The sequence below is a fragment of the Protomyctophum parallelum genome, assembly GCF_964188405.1.
Source record: "Protomyctophum parallelum genome assembly, chromosome: 4".
NCBI lineage: Eukaryota > Metazoa > Chordata > Actinopteri > Myctophiformes > Myctophidae > Protomyctophum > Protomyctophum parallelum.
In genome coordinates, this window is record NC_139700.1 from 52,602,999 (window position 1) to 52,626,881 (window position 23,883).

The 23,883-nt window shown below is 43.7% G+C and overlaps 1 protein-coding gene across 1 annotated transcript in view; it reads left to right on the plus strand.

Annotated features, from left to right (window-relative positions):
• The window catches only part of ppm1h (protein phosphatase, Mg2+/Mn2+ dependent, 1H), a gene marked incomplete at its 3' end in the record, with an annotated part of 80,837 nt that overhangs the window by 38,836 nt on the left and 18,118 nt on the right, over nt 1-23,883 (plus strand). The window contains exons 4-7 of the mRNA XM_083762876.1: nt 871-1,146; nt 8,268-8,380; nt 8,874-8,958; nt 9,740-9,858. Of these exons, the coding sequence (XP_083619002.1) occupies nt 871-1,146; nt 8,268-8,380; nt 8,874-8,958; nt 9,740-9,858 (593 nt within the window). The remainder of the gene's footprint in view (nt 1-870; nt 1,147-8,267; nt 8,381-8,873; nt 8,959-9,739; nt 9,859-23,883) is intronic.

Below are 23,883 nucleotides of genomic sequence, written 5' to 3' on the forward strand. Positions count from 1 at the left end.
AACACCTCACAGACTTCACTAAAATACAGCTCTCTGCTGCCCCCCCACACACTGGGAACACCTTACAGACTTCACTAAAATACAGCTCTCTGCTGCCCCCCCACACACTGTAACACCTTACAGACTTCACTAAAATACAGCTCTCTGCTGCCCCCCCACACACTGGGAACACCTCACAGACGTCACTAAAATACAGCTCTCTGCTGCCCCCCCACACACTGGAACACCTCACAGACTTCACTAAAATACAGCTCTCTGCTGCCCCCCCACACACTGTAACACCTCACAGACTTCACTAAAATACAGCTCTCTGCTGCCCCCCCACACACTGGGAACACCTTACAGACTTCACTAAAATACAGCTCTCTTCCTTCTCTATATCGCTTTCATCTTGACATATCAACGCTGGTAAATATCAACTGTACCTGTTTTAATTGAGCACTATGCAATGTTCCCTTATCATTACCAGTAATTTTACTCTATCTATGTTTTGTTTTCTTGTTGTTTTCTGTTATGTTTTGTCTATATATATATATATATATATCACACCCATGTGAAGTGAGGGGCGGTCTTGTTGTCGACTGTGGCTCAGGAGGTAGAGCAGGTCGTCCAATGATCCATGGGTCGGCGGTTCGAATCCCGGCTCCTCCTGTCTACATGTCGAAGTGTCCTTGGGCAAGACACTGAACCCCAAATTGCTCCCGATGTGCTAGTTGGTGCCTTGCATGGCTTCCGCCGCAATCGGTGTATGAATGGGTGAATGTAATGCACAATCTATGTAAAGCGCCTTGGATAAAGGCGCTATATAAATGCACCATTTACCATTTTGTCCATGCAATCTTTTTCATTTCATTTCATTTTTTTTTTCAGGAGGTGGTGGAGATCCTACGCGTGCCATTCCTGGTGCCCCCCACCTGCCTGGGGGAGGAGCCTGTGATCCACATGATCCACATCCACACCCCCAGCGGCGGCGGCGGCGGCTCCGGCTCCTCCCACCGCGGGACCTTGACCCGGGCCGCGTCGCTGAGGGGGGCGGCGGGCGCCCCCGTCCCGCCCAGCACCCCGCCCATGCGCTTCTTCACCGAGAAGAAGGTGTCGCAGGAGAGCCTGGTGATGGGCGCCATCGAGAACGCCTTCAAAGACATGGTAAGAGAGCCTGGTGAATAGCTTTAGCTATTGGAAAAATTAGCAGATCTACAAGCTCCTAGCGCGCCACCGAGTGGCGCGCTAGGAGCTTGTAGGTCTGCTATTTTTGAAAAAAAATCGAAGAACGACTGACAGAAACATAGCTTTTTCAGAAAACTCTCAGGATATAGAAGACATTTTTTAGAATCTGATCTCGGGTCAGAATGGGTTAAAGATATGGTAAGACAGCATGGTGATGGGAGGAGCCATAGAGAACGCCTTCAGAGATAATATGGTAAGCAGTGTCGATTTCGTCGACTAATACCATGATGAAAAAAGTTTTTTCGTCAACTACCTTTTTTCACTGACGAAAACTAAATGGAAACTAAATGAAAACTAAGACTGAATATACTGACAATTTCGTCAACAAATAAAAACTAGACTAAAATGTTAGGAACGAACTAGTGGACAAGAGATCCAGTATAAGTACTTTCTTCACTAGTCCGATCCAGAAGAACACAGTTTTGCCGGCCACTGCTACAATGAGGTTATAATCTTCCCTTCTTCTCTGGAGTCCTGCCTCAGAGCAGACCAGAGGTAGAAAACTACCGTTCCCTGATGTCATCGCTATATAGGGACACCTAGCGATGGTGGGCATCAGTAAGCAGGAACTGGGGATGGCAATGAAGGACCGGAAAGTCTGGTGTGGCATTGTGAAATCCATGATCTTGACCGCGCTCGAAAAAGGATGATGCTGATCAGTGCAGACCATCGCAGACAGCACAGTGAACAGGCTGAGATCAATGTAGTATTTAAAAAACCAATGACTTCAGTACTTTTACAGAAGACATTTAGCTAACAAGGTAATGGATATACCGTTTACACCCTAAACATACATTAAGCTGAAATGATTTACTAAATCAATTGTCATTGCTCCCCTGTAATTAGATATCAGACAGTAGTACAGTACAGTACAGTACAGTACCGTACAGTACAGTGCTGGCCGGCGGTCTTGGTCTTGGAATCAGACGGTTAACTGGTTCGATAACCAACTCCTATTTTGCGTGTTGAAGTCTGATACTGTTGTACTGGGAGCTGACCAGTACAACCACAGTCTGATACTGTTGTACTGGGAGTTGACCAGTACAACCACAGTCTGATACTGTTGTACTGGGAGCTGACCAGTACAACCACAGTCTGATACTGTTCTACTGGGAGCTGACCAGTACAACCACAGTCTGATACTGTTCTACTGGGAGCTGACCAGTACAACCACAGTCTGATACTGTTGTACTGGGAGCTGACCAGTACAACCACAGTCTGATACTGTTGTACTGGGAGTTGACCAGTACAACCACAGTCTGATACTGTTGTACTGGGAGCTGACCAGTACAACCACAGTCTGATACTGTTCTACTGGGAGCTGACCAGTACAACCACAGCCTGATACTGTTGTACTGGGAGCTGACCAGTACAACCACAGTCTGATACTGTTGTACTGGGAGTTGACCAGTACAACCACAGTCTGATACTGTTGTACTGGGAGCTGACCAGTACAACCACAGTCTGGTACTGTTGTACTGGGAGCTGACCAGTACAACCACAGTCTGGTACTGTTGTACTGGTCTGGGATCTGACCAGTACAATCACAGTCTGGTACTGTTGTACTGGGAGCTGACCAGTACAACCACAGTCTGATACTGTTGTACTGGGAGCTGACCAGTACAACCACAGTCTGATACTGTTGTACTGGGAGCTGACCAGTACAACCACAGTCTGATACTGTTGTACTGGTCTGGGAGCTGACCAGTACAACCACAGTCTGATACTGTTCTACTGGGAGCTGACCAGTACAACCACAGTCTGATACTGTTGTACTGGGAGCTGACCAGTAGAACCACAGTCTGATACTGTTGTACTGGGAGCTGACCAGTACAACCACAGTCTGATACTGTTGTACTGGTCTGGGAGCTGACCAGTACAACCACAGTCTGATACTGTTGTACTGGGAGCTGACCAGTACAACCACAGTCTGATACTGTTGTACTGGGAGCTGACCAGTACAACCACAGTCTGATACTGTTGTACTGGGAGCTGACCAGTACAACCACAGTCTGATACTGTTGTACTGGGAGCTGACCAGTACAACCACAGTCTGATACTGTTGTACTGGGAGCTGACCAGTACAACCACAGTCTGATACTGTTGTACTGGGAGCTGACCAGTACAACCACAGTCTGATACTGTTCTACTGGGAGCTGACCAGTACAACCACAGCCTGATACTGTTGTACTGGGAGCTGACCAGTACAACCACAGTCTGATACTGTTGTACTGGGAGTTGACCAGTACAACCACAGTCTGATACTGTTGTACTGGGAGCTGACCAGTACAAACACAGTCTGGTACTGTTGTACTGGGATCTGACCAGTACAACCACAGTCTGGTACTGTTGTACTGGTCTGGGATCTGACCAGTACAATCACAGTCTGGTACTGTTGTACTGGGAGCTGACCAGTACAACCACAGTCTGATACTGTTGTACTGGGAGCTGACCAGTACAACCACAGTCTGATACTGTTGTACTGGGAGCTGACCAGTACAACCACAGTCTGATACTGTTGTACTGGTCTGGGAGCTGACCAGTACAACCACAGTCTGATACTGTTCTACTGGGAGCTGACCAGTACAACCACAGTCTGATACTGTTGTACTGGGAGCTGACCAGTAGAACCACAGTCTGATACTGTTGTACTGGGAGCTGACCAGTACAACCACAGTCTGATACTGTTGTACTGGTCTGGGAGCTGACCAGTACAACCACAGTCTGATACTGTTGTACTGGGAGCTGACCAGTACAACCACAGTCTGATACTGTTGTACTGGGAGCTGACCAGTACAACCACAGTCTGATACTGTTGTACTGGGAGCTGACCAGTACAACCACAGTCTGATACTGTTGTACTGGGAGCTGACCAGTACAACCACAGTCTGATACTGTTGTACTGGGAGCTGACCAGTACAACCACAGTCTGGTACTGTTGTACTGGGAGCTGACCAGTACAACCACAGTCTGATACAGTTGTACTGGGAGCTGACCAGTACAACCACAGTCTGATACTGTTGTACTGACCACTAAAACCACAGTCTGATACTGTTGTACTGGGAGCTGACCAGTACAACCACAGTCTGATACTGTTGTACTGAACTCTACAACCACAGTCTGAAACTGTTGTACTGGGAGCTGACCAGTACAACCACAGTCTGATACTGTTGGCCACTGAGAGCAGCTCAGACTGGAGCAGTTGGGGGTTCTGTGTTTGGAGAAAAGTACTATTATAAATGCACCACACACCATTTTACCATTCATGTTTTTAGCTCCTGAAAGGGCCACTTACACACTACAATTCCCATGATGCTTTGGTGCACTGCTCCTCCTTGTGGAGAGGGCTGTCTTAAGCCGTAGCCATGAGCGCCAGCGTCTTTACCGGGTTTTTAGACAGCTTTTCCATCCACCAGCTGTCTAAAAACCCGGAAAAGACGATGGCCGCCGACAGAGAAAACAGCCGCGGCTGTCGGCTCAGGACTGGAAACGCTGTTACTGAGACAACATGTAGTCCAGGAAGGAAGTGAGACCAGTGTCCATGATGACATCACTGGCACTTTGAAATACTAAACGTTTCTTGTCTCCCAATTTCCCAAACATCATTAGAATAAGATCTGGTTGCAAAAGGGGTGAAGTGGCCCTTTAATTAACTAAGCAGAAGTGACCTTGTCTGCATTCTATAGCAGCTCTAGGAGAAGCAGACACCTGGCGCACGCACACACACACACACACACACACACACACACACACACACACACACACACACACACACACACACACACACACACACACACACACACACACACACACACACACACACACACACACACACACACACATCTCCAATGCATTATTTATTATTTCTCTCACGTCAGTAGCATATCATCAGTCACTCGAGGTCGAGGTGGAAAACCTCCAAAAATAAATACACGTACACAAAAATAACAACAGAATTGCATTGCCATTGCGACATTTTATTTTTACAACATTTGTATGATTAATTAACAGTTTCCGTGCTTTGAATGGATTACTCCAGGTTAATGTCGCTGCCATATCGGAGATACGCGACTTTTGTTTTATGTGTTTAATCCGCCGCAATGTAATAATTAAAAAGAAAATCCGTCTTCGCCGCAGAGAAAGAGTGTAGATGCATCTGTTTTGATGAGGAAACGGAAATCGTCACATGCTGTGGGCTGCTAGGGCTTCTGGGAAATTGAGGCCAATGTAAACGAATGGGGTTCAACACCTCATGGAGGAGGGTCCTGTGCTGCGTCTTCCGGGTGTACCAAGATGGCGGGTGGTCCGGCCGTTCATAACAAACGGTGGAAGCTTTTTTCGCTCGATTTTCGCGGATTAAAAGCCCAAATAATTCAGCGTATGCTCTAAAGGTAATACAACAATCTCGGCAGTGAAGGGGGGTTGATTAAAAGTCTGATAAATCGTTTTCCGCAGTCAAACTGTTAAGGCATCGATTTACAAAAAAAAAAAGAATTACCAGCTGGTTTCTGATTGGACAACAGAATAGTTGTCTGGTTACACAAGACTAGTTTATGCCTGGCAACAATGATATTCAGTCAGTCAGTCAGTCAGTCAGTCAGCCAGCCAGCCAGCCAGCCAGCCAGTCAGTCAGTCAGTCAGTCAGTCAGTCAGCCAGCCAGCCAGCCAGCCAGCCAGCCAGCCAGCCAGCCAGCCAGTCAGTCAGTCAGGTAGATCTACCCGGTCTCAACCTAACAAGGTGAAATAAACTGCCTCTCCCTGGCCAGCCGGGGCGCCTGATGGAGGGGAAAGGAACTGGTTGGAATAACGTGTTCCTTCCACACGCTACGTCCAACCAGGGAAACTCCCCCCCTGTCAGGTGTAAAGGAGCAACTTGGACACTCAGGCATGAAGGAAGCATGAGTTCAAGTCCGTTGCTCTCCCCATGTCCCCCATATATGGGGGACAAGGTTGGTGGAGGGTGTGTAGAGCCCAGGATCACATTAGATGATTGACACAGAGGTGAAAAATGGGTTACAAAATCGTGGGATAAAAATAAAAATATATATGTTTTTGGCAGCATTTTAGTTTAGTCATAGTCTTTGGACTCAAACTAGTTTTAGTCATATTTTAGTCACCTGGAATGTCTTGTCTAGTTTTAGTCGACTTAAGTGTCAGCAGCAGACTGCACTGCAGGCCGCAGATAAGACTCTGTGCTGTAAGTCAGTATTTAGGCTCATGCAGAGGCTAAACACTGAGCCTGTTGTGGCTCCACTGGACGTCAGGGGAGGACGCCAGACTGCAGTGGTTTCCCTTTTCATATCAAGGTCCATTATTTATTCAGCATTTAAAGTAAGAAAAACAAGAGAATATTTTGTTGTCGTTGGGTACGATTTTGTCCACAATTCCATGCTGTTTTGGTGCGGTATCATAGGCGAGATAACAGCGTAACGTTGATCAAAATAAGAATTATTTTTACACGCTCTAATTGTGTAGTCTTCTTGTATAGCCTAATGCAATAATGTAACTCTTGGAAGCATATAATATAATAATAATAATAATAATAATGAAATGCATTTTTATAGCGCTTTTCCAAGTGCTCAAAGCGCTTTACAATGGTTCATTCATTCATTCATACATTGGAAGGTGAAGCGGCGAACAGTCGACGCCAGCGTCCTCACTTCCCACATTCACACACCAACGCACACCATGATCTCATCATGTGTAGCTACCGTTCTGACCACTAGGTGGTAGCATGCAATCAGTCATACTTTAAACGCTGTGTCTTGACATTGAACCAATGTATTGTCTGGTGTATGTGTATGTATGTGTTGTATCTGGCTGTATGCATGTTAGGACACACACACAAACTAGCAATGCCACAATGTACAAATGTTCTGTTACAGTCAGAGTTTCAGTCCTGCATTCAAAATGTTTACTTTTACAGTTTACCGTTACAGTTCCAAAGTAAAAGTAGTCATTCGAGAACCTTCACCTTTTTTCTTCTTGAAAATAGCCAAACCTAAAGCTCAAGGGTTACATGGAGTATGGAGCAGCAGCCTGTTTTCAAATTCACGTTAGCATTTTTGATTAATCCGGTGACAGCTTAATTACTCGTCTGATTGATGAATGGATACGTTTTTTCTGTTTAATTAGTCTCAATTCAATCTGGGTAATCTGACTAATTAACTAGCGTAGTAATTAGCACCTCTTCATCATCATCCATCCATCCCCCAACCCTTAACAGATTCTATACATAGGACGTCTGAGAACGTCATAAGGACCCCGAAATATTAGTACTATTGACGTGTGAGGACGTCCTAGCGACGTCCCAGCGACGCGGGGCGAGATAAGAATATTCAGATTTTTTTTTTTTGGCATTTCGCTTTTCGCTTGCCGTATGCTAACGCTCAGTGCAACTATTAGCTTGTCATTGACTCCCATGTTAGCGCGGCGGAAAGAATGACTCGTATCTCCTAATCCAGGGCGCTCTCCGTGGTGATGAATGGATCGATATGCTGGCGCTTCATTTCTGCTCCTCATCCGTCTCTCCCGCAAAATATGAACGTTTTTTGGAGCGTAAAACAATATATTAAGATGATCGGGGATGTGAGGTCCCTTTGTAAAGTCAACTTTTTTAGGCAAGTGTTTCCTGTTTCATGGCTTTCAAAGTAAAAGCGATCAGACAACTCTGGCACTCTATAGCCTTTATTTTGAAGGCACTTCCTGTACTAAATGTGTTAAAACTTTGTTTAATCGCTCTTTTTGACTCATGGTGCTATACTAAATGTGTGCGCGTGCGTGCGTGCGTGCGTGGGGTGCACACACAGATCCGACACACCAAAGGTCCGACATGCGATGTGATGCGAAAATGCGCTGCTCCGACATGCGCTGCCCCCGTGCTTGCGGTTATGGTTTAGGTCAGGGGTTGAGGTTTCGGATCAATAGTATGTCGGAACTAAAGCCTGTACCCGTGTGCGTGTGCGTGTCCGTGTGCGTGTGCGTGTGTGTGCGTGTGTGTGCGCGCGCGTGTGTGTGTGTGTGTGCGCGCGCACATACAGGACGTCCAGCTGGAGAAGGAGAAGGCCGTGTACAACATATCGGGGGGATGCACCGCTATGGTGGTGCTCCACCTACTGGGGAAGCTCTATGTGGGCAACGCCGGGGACAGCAGGTAAAACAGCACCCCCTACTGGGGAAGCTCTATGTGGGCAACGCTGGGGACAGCAGGTAAAACAGCACCCCCTACTGGGGAAGCTCTATGTGGGCAACGCCGGGGACAGCAGGTAAAACAGCACCCCCTACTGGGGAAGCTCTATGTGGGCAACGCAGGGGACAGCAGGTAAAACAGCACCCCCTACTGGGGAAGCTCTATGTGGGCAACGCCGGGGACAGCAGGTAAAACAGTACCCCCTACTGGGGAAGCTCTATGTGGGCAACGCAGGGGACAGCAGGTAAAACAGCACCCCCTACTGGGGAAGCTCTATGTGGGCAACGCAGGGGGACAGCAGGTAAAACAGCACCCCCTACTGGGGAAGCTCTATGTGGTAACCTGTTGAGAAATGAACTAGCCTGATATTAAAGCTGTTTTAGCTTGAGTCACACTCATTTTAGCCCCCCCCAACCCCCCACCCACCCCCCTCTCTCTGTATCGCCCTGTATCTCAGAGCCATCATCATCCGGGCGGGGGAAGTCGTCCCCATGTCAACAGAGTTCACACCGGAGTCAGAGAGACAGCGGTTGCAGTTCCTGGTGAGACATTTTTTTAATATAAAACATGAAAACTATAGGCCTGCAACAGTTAATTTAACCCATTTAGATTTAGGACTGAAACCAGTCGACCAACATTTTTCATCTCAAAGGAGAATTCCATACTAAAAGGCTTTCTTACCTTTCTTTGTAGTTGTTACGTCCCCATCAAAGAGGTCCAGGTGTTATTTTGTGCAAAAGCTCCTTATTGGCTATTTCCCCTACCATAACCCCTCAATGAATTGCATTGAATTGAATGGGATGTATGGGGTGTTGTGCTAATTTGCTTATTTCCATCGCTCAAAATTATAATTATTTTGTATATATCCTCTCTTCATAATGTAAATAATAACCCAAGCGGCACACTTTACTACTTATTTCGATGGAAATAAGCGAATTAGCACAACACCCCATACATCCCATTCAATTCAATGCAATTCATTGAGGGCTTATGGTATAGGGGAAATAGCCAATAAGGAGCTTTTGCACAAAATAACACCTGGACCTCTTTGATGGGGACGTAACAACTACAAAGAAAGGTAAGAAAGCCTTTTAGTATGGAATTCTCCTTTAAGGCTCATTCATAGTCTGGATTTTCGGTGGTGAGGTGACCACCGCTCTAGTGGTGAGGTGACCACCGGAGCTGAAATAACGTTGAGCGGTGGTGAGTAAAAACAGAGAGAAGGAGTTCGGTGGTCACCTCAGCACCGACAATCCAGACTATGACTGAGCCTTAAGTATCAGTCGACGAAATAAACACTGGTTCCTGTGGTGTGTTTCTCAGGCCTACATGCAGCCCCACCTGTTGGGTAACGAGTTCACCCACCTGGAGTTCCCCCGGAGGGTCCAGCGGAAGGAGGTGGGCAAGAGGATGCTCTACAGAGACTTCACCATGTCGGGATGGTGGGTTTAATCATTACATTATAGACAGACTTCACCATGTCAGGATGGTGGGTTCAGTCATTACATTATAGACAGACTTCACCATGTCAGGATGGTGGGTTCAGTCATTACATTATAGACAGACTTCACCATGTCAGGATGGAGGGTTTAATCATTACATTATAGACAGACTTCACCATGTCAGGATGGAGGGTTTAATCATTACATTATAGACAGACTTCACCATGTCAGGATGGTGGGTTTAATCATTACATTATAGACAGACTTCACCATGTCAGGATGGAGGGTTTAATCATTACATTATAGACAGACTTCACCATGTCAGGATGGAGGGTTTAATCATTACATTATAGACAGACTTCACCATGTCAGGATGGTGGGTTTAATCATTACATTATAGACAGACTTCACCATGTCAGGATGGTGGGTTCAGTCATTACATTATAGACAGACTTCACCATGTCAGGATGGAGGGTTTAATCATTACATTATAGACAGACTTCACCATGTCAGGATGGTGGGTTCAGTCATTACATTATAGACAGACTTCACCATGTCAGGATGGTGGGTTCAGTCATTACATTATAGACAGACTTCACCATGTCAGGATGGAGGGTTCAGTCATTACAGTATAGACAGACTTCACCATGTCAGGATGGAGGGTTCAGTCATTACATTATAGACAGACTTCACCATGTCAGGATGGTGGGTTCAGTCATTACATTATAGACAGACTTCACCATGTCAGGATGGAGGGTTCAGTCATTACATTATAGACAGACTTCACCATGTCAGGATGGAGGGTTCAGTCATTACATTATAGACAGACTTCACCATGTCAGGATGGAGGGTTCAGTCATTACATTATAGACAGACTTCACCATGTCAGGATGGAGGGTTTAATCATTACATTATAGACAGACTTCACCATGTCAGGATGGTGGGTTCAGTCATTACATTATAGACAGACTTCACCATGTCAGGATGGAGGGTTCAGTCATTACATTATAGACAGACTTCACCATGTCAGGATGGAGGGTTTAATCATTACATTATAGACAGACTTCACCATGTCAGGATGGTGGGTTCAGTCATTACATTATAGACAGACTTCACCATGTCAGGATGGAGGGTTCAGTCATTACATTATAGACAGACTTCACCATGTCAGGATGGTGGGTTCAGTCATTACATTATAGACAGACTTCACCATGTCAGGATGGAGGGTTCAGTCATTACATTATAGACAGACTTCACCATGTCAGGATGGAGGGTTCAGTCATTACATTATAGACAGACTTCACCATGTCAGGATGGAGGGTTCAGTCATTACATTATAGACAGACTTCACCATGTCAGGATGGTGGGTTTAATCATTACATTATAGACAGACTTCACCATGTCAGGATGGTGGGTTCAGTCATTACATTATAGACAGACTTCACCATGTCAGGATGGAGGGTTCAGTCATTACATTATAGACAGACTTCACCATGTCAGGATGGAGGGTTTAATCATTACATTATAGACAGACTTCACCATGTCAGGATGGTGGGTTCAGTCATTACATTATAGACAGACTTCACCATGTCAGGATGGAGGGTTCAGTCATTACATTATAGACAGACTTCACCATGTCAGGATGGTGGGTTTAATCATTACATTATAGACAGACTTCACCATGTCAGGATGGTGGGTTCAGTCATTACATTATAGACAGACTTCACCATGTCAGGATGGTGGGTTTAATCATTACATTATAGACAGACTTCACCATGTCAGGATGGAGGGTTCAGTCATTACATTATAGACAGACTTCACCATGTCAGGATGGAGGGTTCAGTCATTACATTATAGACAGACTTCACCATGTCAGGATGGAGGGTTCAGTCATTACATTATAGACAGACTTCACCATGTCAGGATGGTGGGTTTAATCATTACATTATAGACAGACTTCACCATGTCAGGATGGTGGGTTCAGTCATTACATTATAGACAGACTTCACCATGTCAGGATGGAGGGTTCAGTCATTACATTATAGACAGACTTCACCATGTCAGGATGGAGGGTTCAGTCATTACATTATAGACAGACTTCACCATGTCAGGATGGAGGGTTTAATCATTACATTATAGACAGACTTCACCATGTCAGGATGGTGGGTTCAGTCATTACATTATAGACAGACTTCACCATGTCAGGATGGTGGGTTTAATCATTACATTATAGACAGACTTCACCATGTCAGGATGGAGGGTTTAATCATTACATTATAGACAGACTTCACCATGTCAGGATGGTGGGTTCAGTCATTACATTATAGACAGACTTCACCATGTCAGGATGGTGGGTTCAGTCATTACATTATAGACAGACTTCACCATGTCAGGATGGTGGGTTCAGTCATTACATTATAGACAGACTTCACCATGTCAGGATGGTGGGTTTAATCATTACATTATAGACAGACTTCACCATGTCAGGATGGTGGGTTCAGTCATTACATTATAGACAGACTTCACCATGTCAGGATGGTGGGTTTAATCATTACATTATAGACAGACTTCACCATGTCAGGATGGAGGGTTCAGTCATTACATTATAGACAGACTTCACCATGTCAGGATGGTGGGTTCAGTCATTACATTATAGACAGACTTCACCATGTCAGGATGGAGGGTTCAGTCATTACATTATAGACAGACTTCACCATGTCAGGATGGAGGGTTCAGTCATTACATTATAGACAGACTTCACCATGTCAGGATGGTGGGTTTAATCATTACATTATAGACAGACTTCACCATGTCAGGATGGTGGGTTCAGTCATTACATTATAGACAGACTTCACCATGTCAGGATGGAGGGTTCAGTCATTACATTATAGACAGACTTCACCATGTCAGGATGGAGGGTTCAGTCATTACATTATAGACAGACTTCACCATGTCAGGATGGTGGGTTCAGTCATTACATTATAGACAGACTTCACCATGTCAGGATGGAGGGTTTAATCATTACATTATAGACAGACTTCACCATGTCAGGATGGTGGGTTCAGTCATTACATTATAGACAGACTTCACCATGTCAGGATGGTGGGTTCAGTCATTACATTATAGACAGACTTCACCATGTCAGGATGGAGGGTTCAGTCATTACATTATAGACAGACTTCACCATGTCAGGATGGAGGGTTCAGTCATTACATTATAGACAGACTTCACCATGTCAGGATGGAGGGTTCAGTCATTACATTATAGACAGACTTCACCATGTCAGGATGGTGGGTTTAATCATTACATTATAGACAGACTTCACCATGTCAGGATGGTGGGTTTAATCATTACATTATAGACAGACTTCACCATGTCAGGATGGTGGGTTCAGTCATTACATTATAGACAGACTTCACCATGTCAGGATGGTGGGTTCAGTCATTACATTATAGACAGACTTCACCATGTCAGGATGGTGGGTTCAGTCATTACATTATAGACAGACTTCACCATGTCAGGATGGAGGGTTCAGTCATTACATTATAGACAGACTTCACCATGTCAGGATGGTGGGTTTAATCATTACATTATAGACAGACTTCACCATGTCAGGATGGTGGGTTCAGTCATTACATTATAGACAGACTTCACCATGTCAGGATGGAGGGTTCAGTCATTACATTATAGACAGACTTCACCATGTCAGGATGGTGGGTTCAGTCATTACATTATAGACAGACTTCACCATGTCAGGATGGAGGGTTCAGTCATTACATTATAGACAGACTTCACCATGTCAGGATGGAGGGTTCAGTCATTACATTATAGACAGACTTCACCATGTCAGGATGGAGGGTTCAGTCATTACATTATAGACAGACTTCACCATGTCAGGATGGAGGCTTCAGTCATTACATTATAGACAGACTTCACCATGTCAGGATGGTGGGTTTAATCATTACATTATAGACAGACTTCACCATGTCAGGATGGTGGGTTCAGTCATTACATTATAGACAGACTTCACCATGTCAGGATGGAGGGTTCAGTCATTACATTATAGACAGACTTCACCATGTCAGGATGGTGGGTTCAGTCATTACATTATAGACAGACTTCACCATGTCAGGATGGAGGGTTTAATCATTACATTATAGACAGACTTCACCATGTCAGGATGGTGGGTTCAGTCATTACATTATAGACAGACTTCACCATGTCAGGATGGAGGCTTCAGTCATTACATTATAGACAGACTTCACCATGTCAGGATGGTGGGTTTAATCATTACATTATAGACAGACTTCACCATGTCAGGATGGTGGGTTCAGTCATTACATTATAGACAGACTTCACCATGTCAGGATGGAGGGTTCAGTCATTACATTATAGACAGACTTCACCATGTCAGGATGGTGGGTTCAGTCATTACATTATAGACAGACTTCACCATGTCAGGATGGTGGGTTCAGTCATTACATTATAGACAGACTTCACCATGTCAGGATGGTGGGTTCAGTCCTTACATTATAGACAGACTTCACCATGTCAGGATGGTGGGTTTAATCACTACATTATAGACAGACTTCACCATGTCAGGATGGAGGGTTCAGTCATTACATTATAGACAGACTTCACCATGTCAGGATGGTGGGTTCAGTCATTACATTATAGACAGACTTCACCATGTCAGGATGGTGGGTTTAATCACTACATTATAGACAGACTTCACCATGTCAGGATGGTGGGTTCAGTCATTACATTATAGACAGACTTCACCATGTCAGGATGGAGGGTTCAGTCATTACATTATAGACAGACTTCACCATGTCAGGATGGTGGGTTCAGTCATTACATTATAGACAGACTACACCATGTCAGGATGGTGGGTTTAATCATTACATTATAGACAGACTTCACCATGTCAGGATGGTGGGTTTAATCATTACATTATAGACAGACTTCACCATGTCAGGATGGTGGGTTTAATCATTACATTATAGACAGACTTCACCATGTCAGGATGGTGGGTTTAATCATTACATTATAGACAGACTTCACCATGTCAGGATGGTGGGTTTAGTCATTACATTATAGACAGACTTCACCATGTCAGGATGGTGGGTTCAGTCATTACATTATAGACAGACTTCACCATGTCAGGATGGAGGGTTCAGTCATTACATTATAGACAGACTTCACCATGTCAGGATGGTGGGTTTAATCATTACATTATAGACAGACTTCACCATGTCAGGATGGTGGGTTTAATCATTACATTATAGACAGACTTCACCATGTCAGGATGGTGGGTTTAGTCATTACATTATAGACAGACTTCACCATGTCAGGATGGTGGGTTCAGTCATTACATTATAGACAGACTTCACCATGTCAGGATGGAGGGTTCAGTCATTACATTATAGACAGACTTCACCATGTCAGCATGGTGGGTTCAGTCATTACATTATAGACAGACTTCACCATGTCAGGATGGTGGGTTTAATCATTACATTATAGACAGACTTCACCATGTCAGGATGGTGGGTTCAGTCATTACATTATAGACAGACTTCACCATGTCAGGATGGTGGGTTTAATCATTACATTATAGACAGACTTCACCATGTCAGGATGGTGGGTTCAGTCATTACATTATAGACAGACTTCACCATGTCAGGATGGTGGGTTCAGTCATTACATTATAGACAGACTTCACCATGTCAGGATGGTGGGTTTAATCATTACATTATAGACAGACTTCACCATGTCAGGATGGAGGGTTCAGTCATTACATTATAGACAGACTTCACCATGTCAGGATGGTGGGTTCAGTCATTACATTATAGACAGACTTCACCATGTCAGGATGGAGGGTTTAGTCATTACATTATAGACAGACTTCACCATGTCAGGATGGTGGGTTTAATCATTACATTATAGACAGACTTCACCATGTCAGGATGGTGGGTTTAATCATTACATTATAGACAGACTTCACCATGTCAGGATGGAGGGTTCAGTCATTACAGTATAGACAGACTTCACTATGTCAGGATGGTGGGTTCAGTCATTACATTATAGACAGACTTCACCATGTCAGGATGGTGGGTTTAATCATTACATTATAGACAGACTTCACCATGTCAGGATGGTGGGTTTAATCATTACATTATAGACAGACTTCACCATGTCAGGATGGTGGGTTTAATCATTACATTATAGACAGACTTCACCATGTCAGGATGGAGGGTTCAGTCATTACATTATAGACAGACTTCACCATGTCAGGATGGAGGGTTCAGTCATTACAGTATAGACAGACTTCACTATGTCAGGATGGTGGGTTCAGTCATTACATTATAGACAGACTTCACCATGTCAGGATGGTGGGTTTAATCATTACATTATAGACAGACTTCACCATGTCAGGATGGTGGGTTTAATCATTACATTATAGACAGACTTCACCATGTCAGGATGGAGGGTTCAGTCATTACATTATAGACAGACTTCACCATGTCAGGATGGTGGGTTCAGTCATTACATTATAGACAGACTTCACCATGTCAGGATGGAGGGTTCAGTCATTACATTATAGACAGACTTCACCATGTCAGGATGGAGGGTTCAGTCATTACATTATAGACAGACTTCACCATGTCAGGATGGAGGGTTCAGTCATTACATTATAGACAGACTTCACCATGTCAGGATGGTGGGTTTAATCATTACATTATAGACAGACTTCACCATGTCAGGATGGTGGGTTCAGTCCTTACATTATAGACAGACTTCACCATGTCAGGATGGTGGGTTCAGTCATTACATTATAGACAGACTTCACCATGTCAGGATGGTGGGTTCAGTCATTACATTATAGACAGACTTCACCATGTCAGGATGGAGGGTTCAGTCCTTACATTATAGACAGACTTCACCATGTCAGGATGGAGGGTTCAGTCATTACATTATAGACAGACTTCACCATGTCAGGATGGAGGGTTCAGTCCTTACATTATAGACAGACTTCACCATGTCAGGATGGTGGGTTTAATCACTACATTATAGACAGACTTCACCATGTCAGGATGGTGGGTTCAGTCATTACATTATAGACAGACTTCACCATGTCAGGATGGAGGGTTCAGTCCTTACATTATAGACAGACTTCACCATGTCAGGATGGTGGGTTTAATCACTACATTATAGACAGACTTCACCATGTCAGGATGGTGGGTTCAGTCATTACATTATAGACAGACTTCACCATGTCAGGATGGAGGGTTCAGTCATTACATTATAGACAGACTTCACCATGTCAGGATGGTGGGTTCAGTCATTACATTATAGACAGACTACACCATGTCAGGATGGAGGGTTCAGTCCTTACATTATAGACAGACTTCACCATGTCAGGATGGAGGGTTCAGTCATTACATTATAGACAGACTTCACCATGTCAGGATGGAGGGTTCAGTCATTACATTATAGACAGACTTCACCATGTCAGGATGGAGGGTTCAGTCCTTACATTATAGACAGACTTCACCATGTCAGGATGGTGGGTTCAGTCATTACATTATAGACAGACTTCACCATGTCAGGATGGAGGGTTCAGTCATTACATTATAGACAGACTTCACCATGTCAGGATGGTGGGTTTAATCATTACATTATAGACAGACTTCACCATGTCAGGATGGTGGGTTCAGTCATTACATTATAGACAGACTTCACCATGTCAGGATGGAGGGTTCAGTCATTACATTATAGACAGACTTCACCATGTCAGGATGGTGGGTTCAGTCCTTACATTATAGACAGACTTCACCATGTCAGGATGGTGGGTTCAGTCATTACATTATAGACAGACTTCACCATGTCAGGATGGTGGGTTCAGTCATTACATTATAGACAGACTTCACCATGTCAGGATGGTGGGTTCAGTCATTACATTATAGACAGACTTCACCATGTCAGGATGGTGGGTTTAATCACTACATTATAGACAGACTTCACCATGTCAGGATGGTGGGTTCAGTCATTACATTATAGGCAGACTTCACCATGTCAGGATGGTGGGTTCAGTCATTACATTATAGACAGACTTCACCATGTCAGGATGGTGGGTTTAATCATTACATTATAGACAGACTTCACCATGTCAGGATGGTGGGTTCAGTCATTACATTATAGACAGACTTCACCATGTCAGGATGGAGGGTTCAGTCATTACATTATAGACAGACTTCACCATGTCAGGATGGAGGGTTCAGTCATTACATTATAGACAGACTTCACCATGTCAGGATGGTGGGTTTAATCATTACATTATAGACAGACTTCACCATGTCAGGATGGTGGGTTTAATCATTACATTATAGACAGACTTCACCATGTCAGGATGGTGGGTTCAGTCATTACATTATAGACAGACTTCACCATGTCAGGATGGTGGGTTTAATCATTACATTATAGACAGACTTCACCATGTCGGGATGGTGGGTTCAGTCCTTACATTATAGACAGACTTCACCATGTCAGGATGGTGGGTTCAGTCATTACATTATAGACAGACTTCACCATGTCAGGATGGAGGGTTCAGTCATTACATTATAGACAGACTTCACCATGTCAGGATGGTGGGTTCAGTCATTACATTATAGACAGACTTCACCATGTCAGGATGGAGGGTTCAGTCATTACATTATAGACAGACTTCACCATGTCAGGATGGTGGGTTCAGTCATTACATTATAGACAGACTTCACCATGTCAGGATGGAGGGTTCAGTCATTACATTATAGACAGACTTCACCATGTCAGGATGGAGGGTTCAGTCATTACATTATAGACAGACTTCACCATGTCAGGATGGTGGGTTCAGTCATTACATTATAGACAGACTTCACCATGTCAGGATGGAGGGTTCAGTCATTACATTATAGACAGACTTCACCATGTCAGGATGGAGGGTTCAGTCATTACATTATAGACAGACTTCACCATGTCAGGATGGAGGGTTCAGTCATTACATTATAGACAGACTTCACCATGTCAGGATGGTGGGTTCAGTCATTACATTATAGACAGACTTCACCATGTCAGGATGGTGGGTTCAGTCATTACATTATAGACAGACTTCACCATGTCAGGATGGTGGGTTTAATCACTACATTATAGACAGACTTCACCATGTCAGGATGGTGGGTTCAGTCATTACATTATAGACAGACTTCACCATGTCAGGATGGAGGGTTTAATCATTACATTATAGACAGACTTCACCATGTCAGGATGGTGGGTTCAGTCATTACATTATAGACAGACTTCACCATGTCAGGATGGAGGGTTCAGTCATTACATTATAGACAGACTTCACCATGTCAGGATGGTGGGTTCAGTCATTACATTATAGACAGACTTCACCATGTCAGGATGGTGGGTTCAGTCATTACATTATAGACAGACTTCACCATGTCAGGATGGAGGGTTTAATCATTACATTATAGACAGACTTCACCATGTCAGGATGGTGGGTTCAGTCATTACATTATAGACAGACTTCACCATGTCAGGATGGTGGGTTCAGTCATTACATTATAGACAGACTTCACCATGTCAGGATGGTGGGTTCAGTCATTACATTATAGACAGACTTCACCATGTCAGGATGGTGGGTTTAATCACTACATTATAGACAGACTTCACCATGTCAGGATGGTGGGTTCAGTCATTACATTATAGACAGACTTCACCATGTCAGGATGGTGGGTTCAGTCATTACATTATAGACAGACTTCACCATGTCAGGATGGTGGGTTTAATCATTACATTATAGACAGACTTCACCATGTCAGGATGGAGGGTTCAGTCATTACATTATAGACAGACTTCACCATGTCAGGATGGTGGGTTCAGTCATTACATTATAGACAGACTTCACCATGTCAGGATGGTGGGTTCAGTCATTACATTATAGACAGACTTCACCATGTCAGGATGGTGGGTTCAGTCATTACATTATAGACAGACTTCACCATGTCAGGATGGAGGGTTCAGTCATTACATTATAGACAGACTTCACCATGTCAGGATGGTGGGTTCAGTCATTACATTATAGACAGACTTCACCATGTCAGGATGGAGGGTTTAATCATTACATTATAGACAGACTTCACCATGTCAGGATGGTGGGTTCAGTCATTACATTATAGACAGACTTCACCATGTCAGGATGGTGGGTTCAGTCATTACATTATAGACAGACTTCACCATGTCAGGATGGAGGGTTTAATCATTACATTATAGACAGACTTCACCATGTCAGGATGGTGGGTTCAGTCATTACATTATAGACAGACTTCACCATGTCAGGATGGTGGGTTTAATCATTACATTATAGACAGACTTCACCATGTCAGGATGGAGGGTTCAGTCATTACATTATAGACAGACTTCACCATGTCAGGATGGTGGGTTCAGTCATTACATTATAGACAGACTTCACCATGTCAGGATGGTGGGTTCAGTCATTACATTATAGACAGACTTCACCATGTCAGGATGGTGGGTTCAGTCATTACATTATAGACAGACTTCACCATGTCAGGATGGTGGGTTCAGTCATTACATTATAGACAGACTTCACCATGTCAGGATGGTGGGTTTAATCATTACATTATAGACAGACTTCACCATGTCAGGATGGTGGGTTCAGTCATTACATTATAGACAGACTTCACCATGTCAGGATGGAGGGTTCAGTCATTACATTATAGACAGACTTCACCATGTCAGGATGGAGGGTTCAGTCATTACATTATAGACAGACTTCACCATGTCAGGATGGTGGGTTCAGTCATTACATTATAGACAGACTTCACCATGTCAGGATGGTGGGTTCAGTCATTACATTATAGACAGACTTCACCATGTCAGGATGGTGGGTTCAGTCATTACATTATAGACAGACTTCACCATGTCAGGATGGAGGGTTCAGTCATTACATTATAGACAGACTTCACCATGTCAGGATGGTGGGTTTAGTCATTACATTATAGACAGACTTCACCATGTCAGGATGGTGGGTTTAATCATTACATTATAGACAGACTTCACCATGTCAGGATGGAGGGTTCAGTCATTACATTATAGACAGACTTCACCATGTCAGGATGGTGGGTTCAGTCATTACATTATAGACAGACTTCACCATGTCAGGATGGAGGGTTCAGTCATTACATTATAGACAGACTTCACCATGTCAGGATGGTGGGTTCAGTCATTACATTATAGACAGACTTCACCATGTCAGGATGGAGGGTTCAGTCATTACATTATAGACAGACTTCACCATGTCAGGATGGTGGGTTCAGTCATTACATTATAGACAGACTTCACCATGTCAGGATGGAGGGTTCAGTCATTACATTATAGACAGACTTCACCATGTCAGGATGGTGGGTTCAGTCATTACATTATAGACAGACTTCACCATGTCAGGATGGTGGGTTCAGTCATTACATTATAGACAGACTTCACCATGTCAGGATGGTGGGTTCAGTCATTACATTATAGACAGACTTCACCATGTCAGGATGGAGGGTTCAGTCATTACATTATAGACAGACTTCACCATGTCAGGATGGAGGGTTCAGTCATTACATTATAGACAGACTTCACCATGTCAGGATGGTGGGTTTAATCATTACATTATAGACAGACTTCACCATGTCAGGATGGTGGGTTTAATCATTACATTATAGACAGACTTCACCATGTCAGGATGGTGGGTTCAGTCATTACATTATAGACAGACTTCACCATGTCAGGATGGTGGGTTCAGTCATTACATTATAGACAGACTTCACCATGTCAGGATGGTGGGTTCAGTCATTACATTATAGACAGACTTCACCATGTCAGGATGGAGGGTTCAGTCATTACATTATAGACAGACTTCACCATGTCAGGATGGAGGGTTCAGTCATTACATTATAGACAGACTTCACCATGTCAGGATGGAGGGTTCAGTCATTACATTATAGACAGACTTCACCATGTCAGGATGGTGGGTTCAGTCATTACATTATAGACAGACTTCACCATGTCAGGATGGAGGGTTTAATCATTACATTATAGACAGACTTCACCATGTCAGGATGGAGGGTTCAGTCATTACATTATAGACAGACTTCACCATGTCAGGATGGTGGGTTTAGTCATTACATTATAGACAGACTTCACCATGTCAGGATGGTGGGTTTAATCATTACATTATAGACAGACTTCACCATGTCAGGATGGAGGGTTCAGTCATTACATTATAGACAGACTTCACCATGTCAGGATGGTGGGTTCAGTCATTACATTATAGACAGACTTCACCATGTCAGGATGGAGGGTTCAGTCATTACATTATAGACATACTTCACCATGTCAGGATGGAGGGTTCAGTCATTACATTATAGACAGACTTCACCATGTCAGGATGGAGGGTTCAGTCATTACATTATAGACAGACTTCACCATGTCAGGATGGTGGGTTTAGTCATTACATTATAGACAGACTTCACCATGTCAGGATGGTGGGTTTAGTCATTACATTATAGACAGACTTCACCATGTCAGGATGGTGGGTTTAGTCATTACATTATAGACAGACTTCACCATGTCAGGATGGTGGGTTTAATCATTACATTATAGACAGACTTCACCATGTCAGGATGGTGGGTTTAGTCATTACATTATAGACAGACTTCACCATGTCAGGATGGTGGGTTTAATCATTACATTATAGACAGACTTCACCATGTCAGGATGGTGGGTTCAGTCATTACATTATAGACAGACTTCACCATGTCAGGATGGAGGGTTCAGTCATTACATTATAGACAGACTTCACCATGTCAGGATGGAGGGTTCAGTCATTACATTATAGACAGACTTCACCATGTCAGGATGGAGGGTTCAGTCATTACATTATAGACAGACTTCACCATGTCAGGATGGTGGGTTCAGTCATTACATTATAGACAGACTTCACCATGTCAGGATGGAGGGTTCAGTCATTACATTATAGACAGACTTCACCATGTCAGGATGGTGGGTTCAGTCATTACATTATAGACAGACTTCACCATGTCAGGATGGAGGGTTCAGTCATTACATTATAGACAGACTTCACCATGTCAGGATGGAGGGTTCAGTCATTACATTATAGACAGACTTCACCATGTCAGGATGGTGGGTTTAATCATTACATTATAGACAGACTTCACCATGTCAGGATGGAGGGTTCAGTCATTACATTATAGACAGACTTCACCATGTCAGGATGGTGGGTTTAGTCATTACATTATAGACAGACTTCACCATGTCAGGATGGAGGGTTCAGTCATTACATTATAGACAGACTTCACCATGTCAGGATGGAGGGTTCAGTCATTACACTATAGACAGACTTCACCATGTCAGGATGGAGGGTTCAGTCATTACATTATAGACAGACTTCACCATGTCAGGATGGTGGGTTTAATCATTACATTATAGACAGACTTCACCATGTCAGGATGGTGGGTTTAATCATTACATTATAGACAGACTTCACCATGTCAGGATGGAGGGTTCAGTCATTACATTATAGACAGACTTCACCATGTCAGGATGGTGGGTTCAGTCATTACATTATAGACAGACTTCACCATGTCAGGATGGTGGGTTCAGTCATTACATTATAGACAGACTTCACCATGTCAGGATGGTGGGTTTAATCATTACATTATAGACAGACTTCACCATGTCAGGATGGTGGGTTTAATCATTACATTATAGACAGACTTCACCATGTCAGGATGGAGGGTTTAATCATTACATTATAGACAGACTTCACCATGTCAGGATGGAGGGTTCAGTCATTACATTATAGACAGACTTCACCATGTCAGGATGGAGGGTTTAATCATTACATTATAGACAGACTTCACCATGTCAGGATGGAGGGTTTAATCATTACAT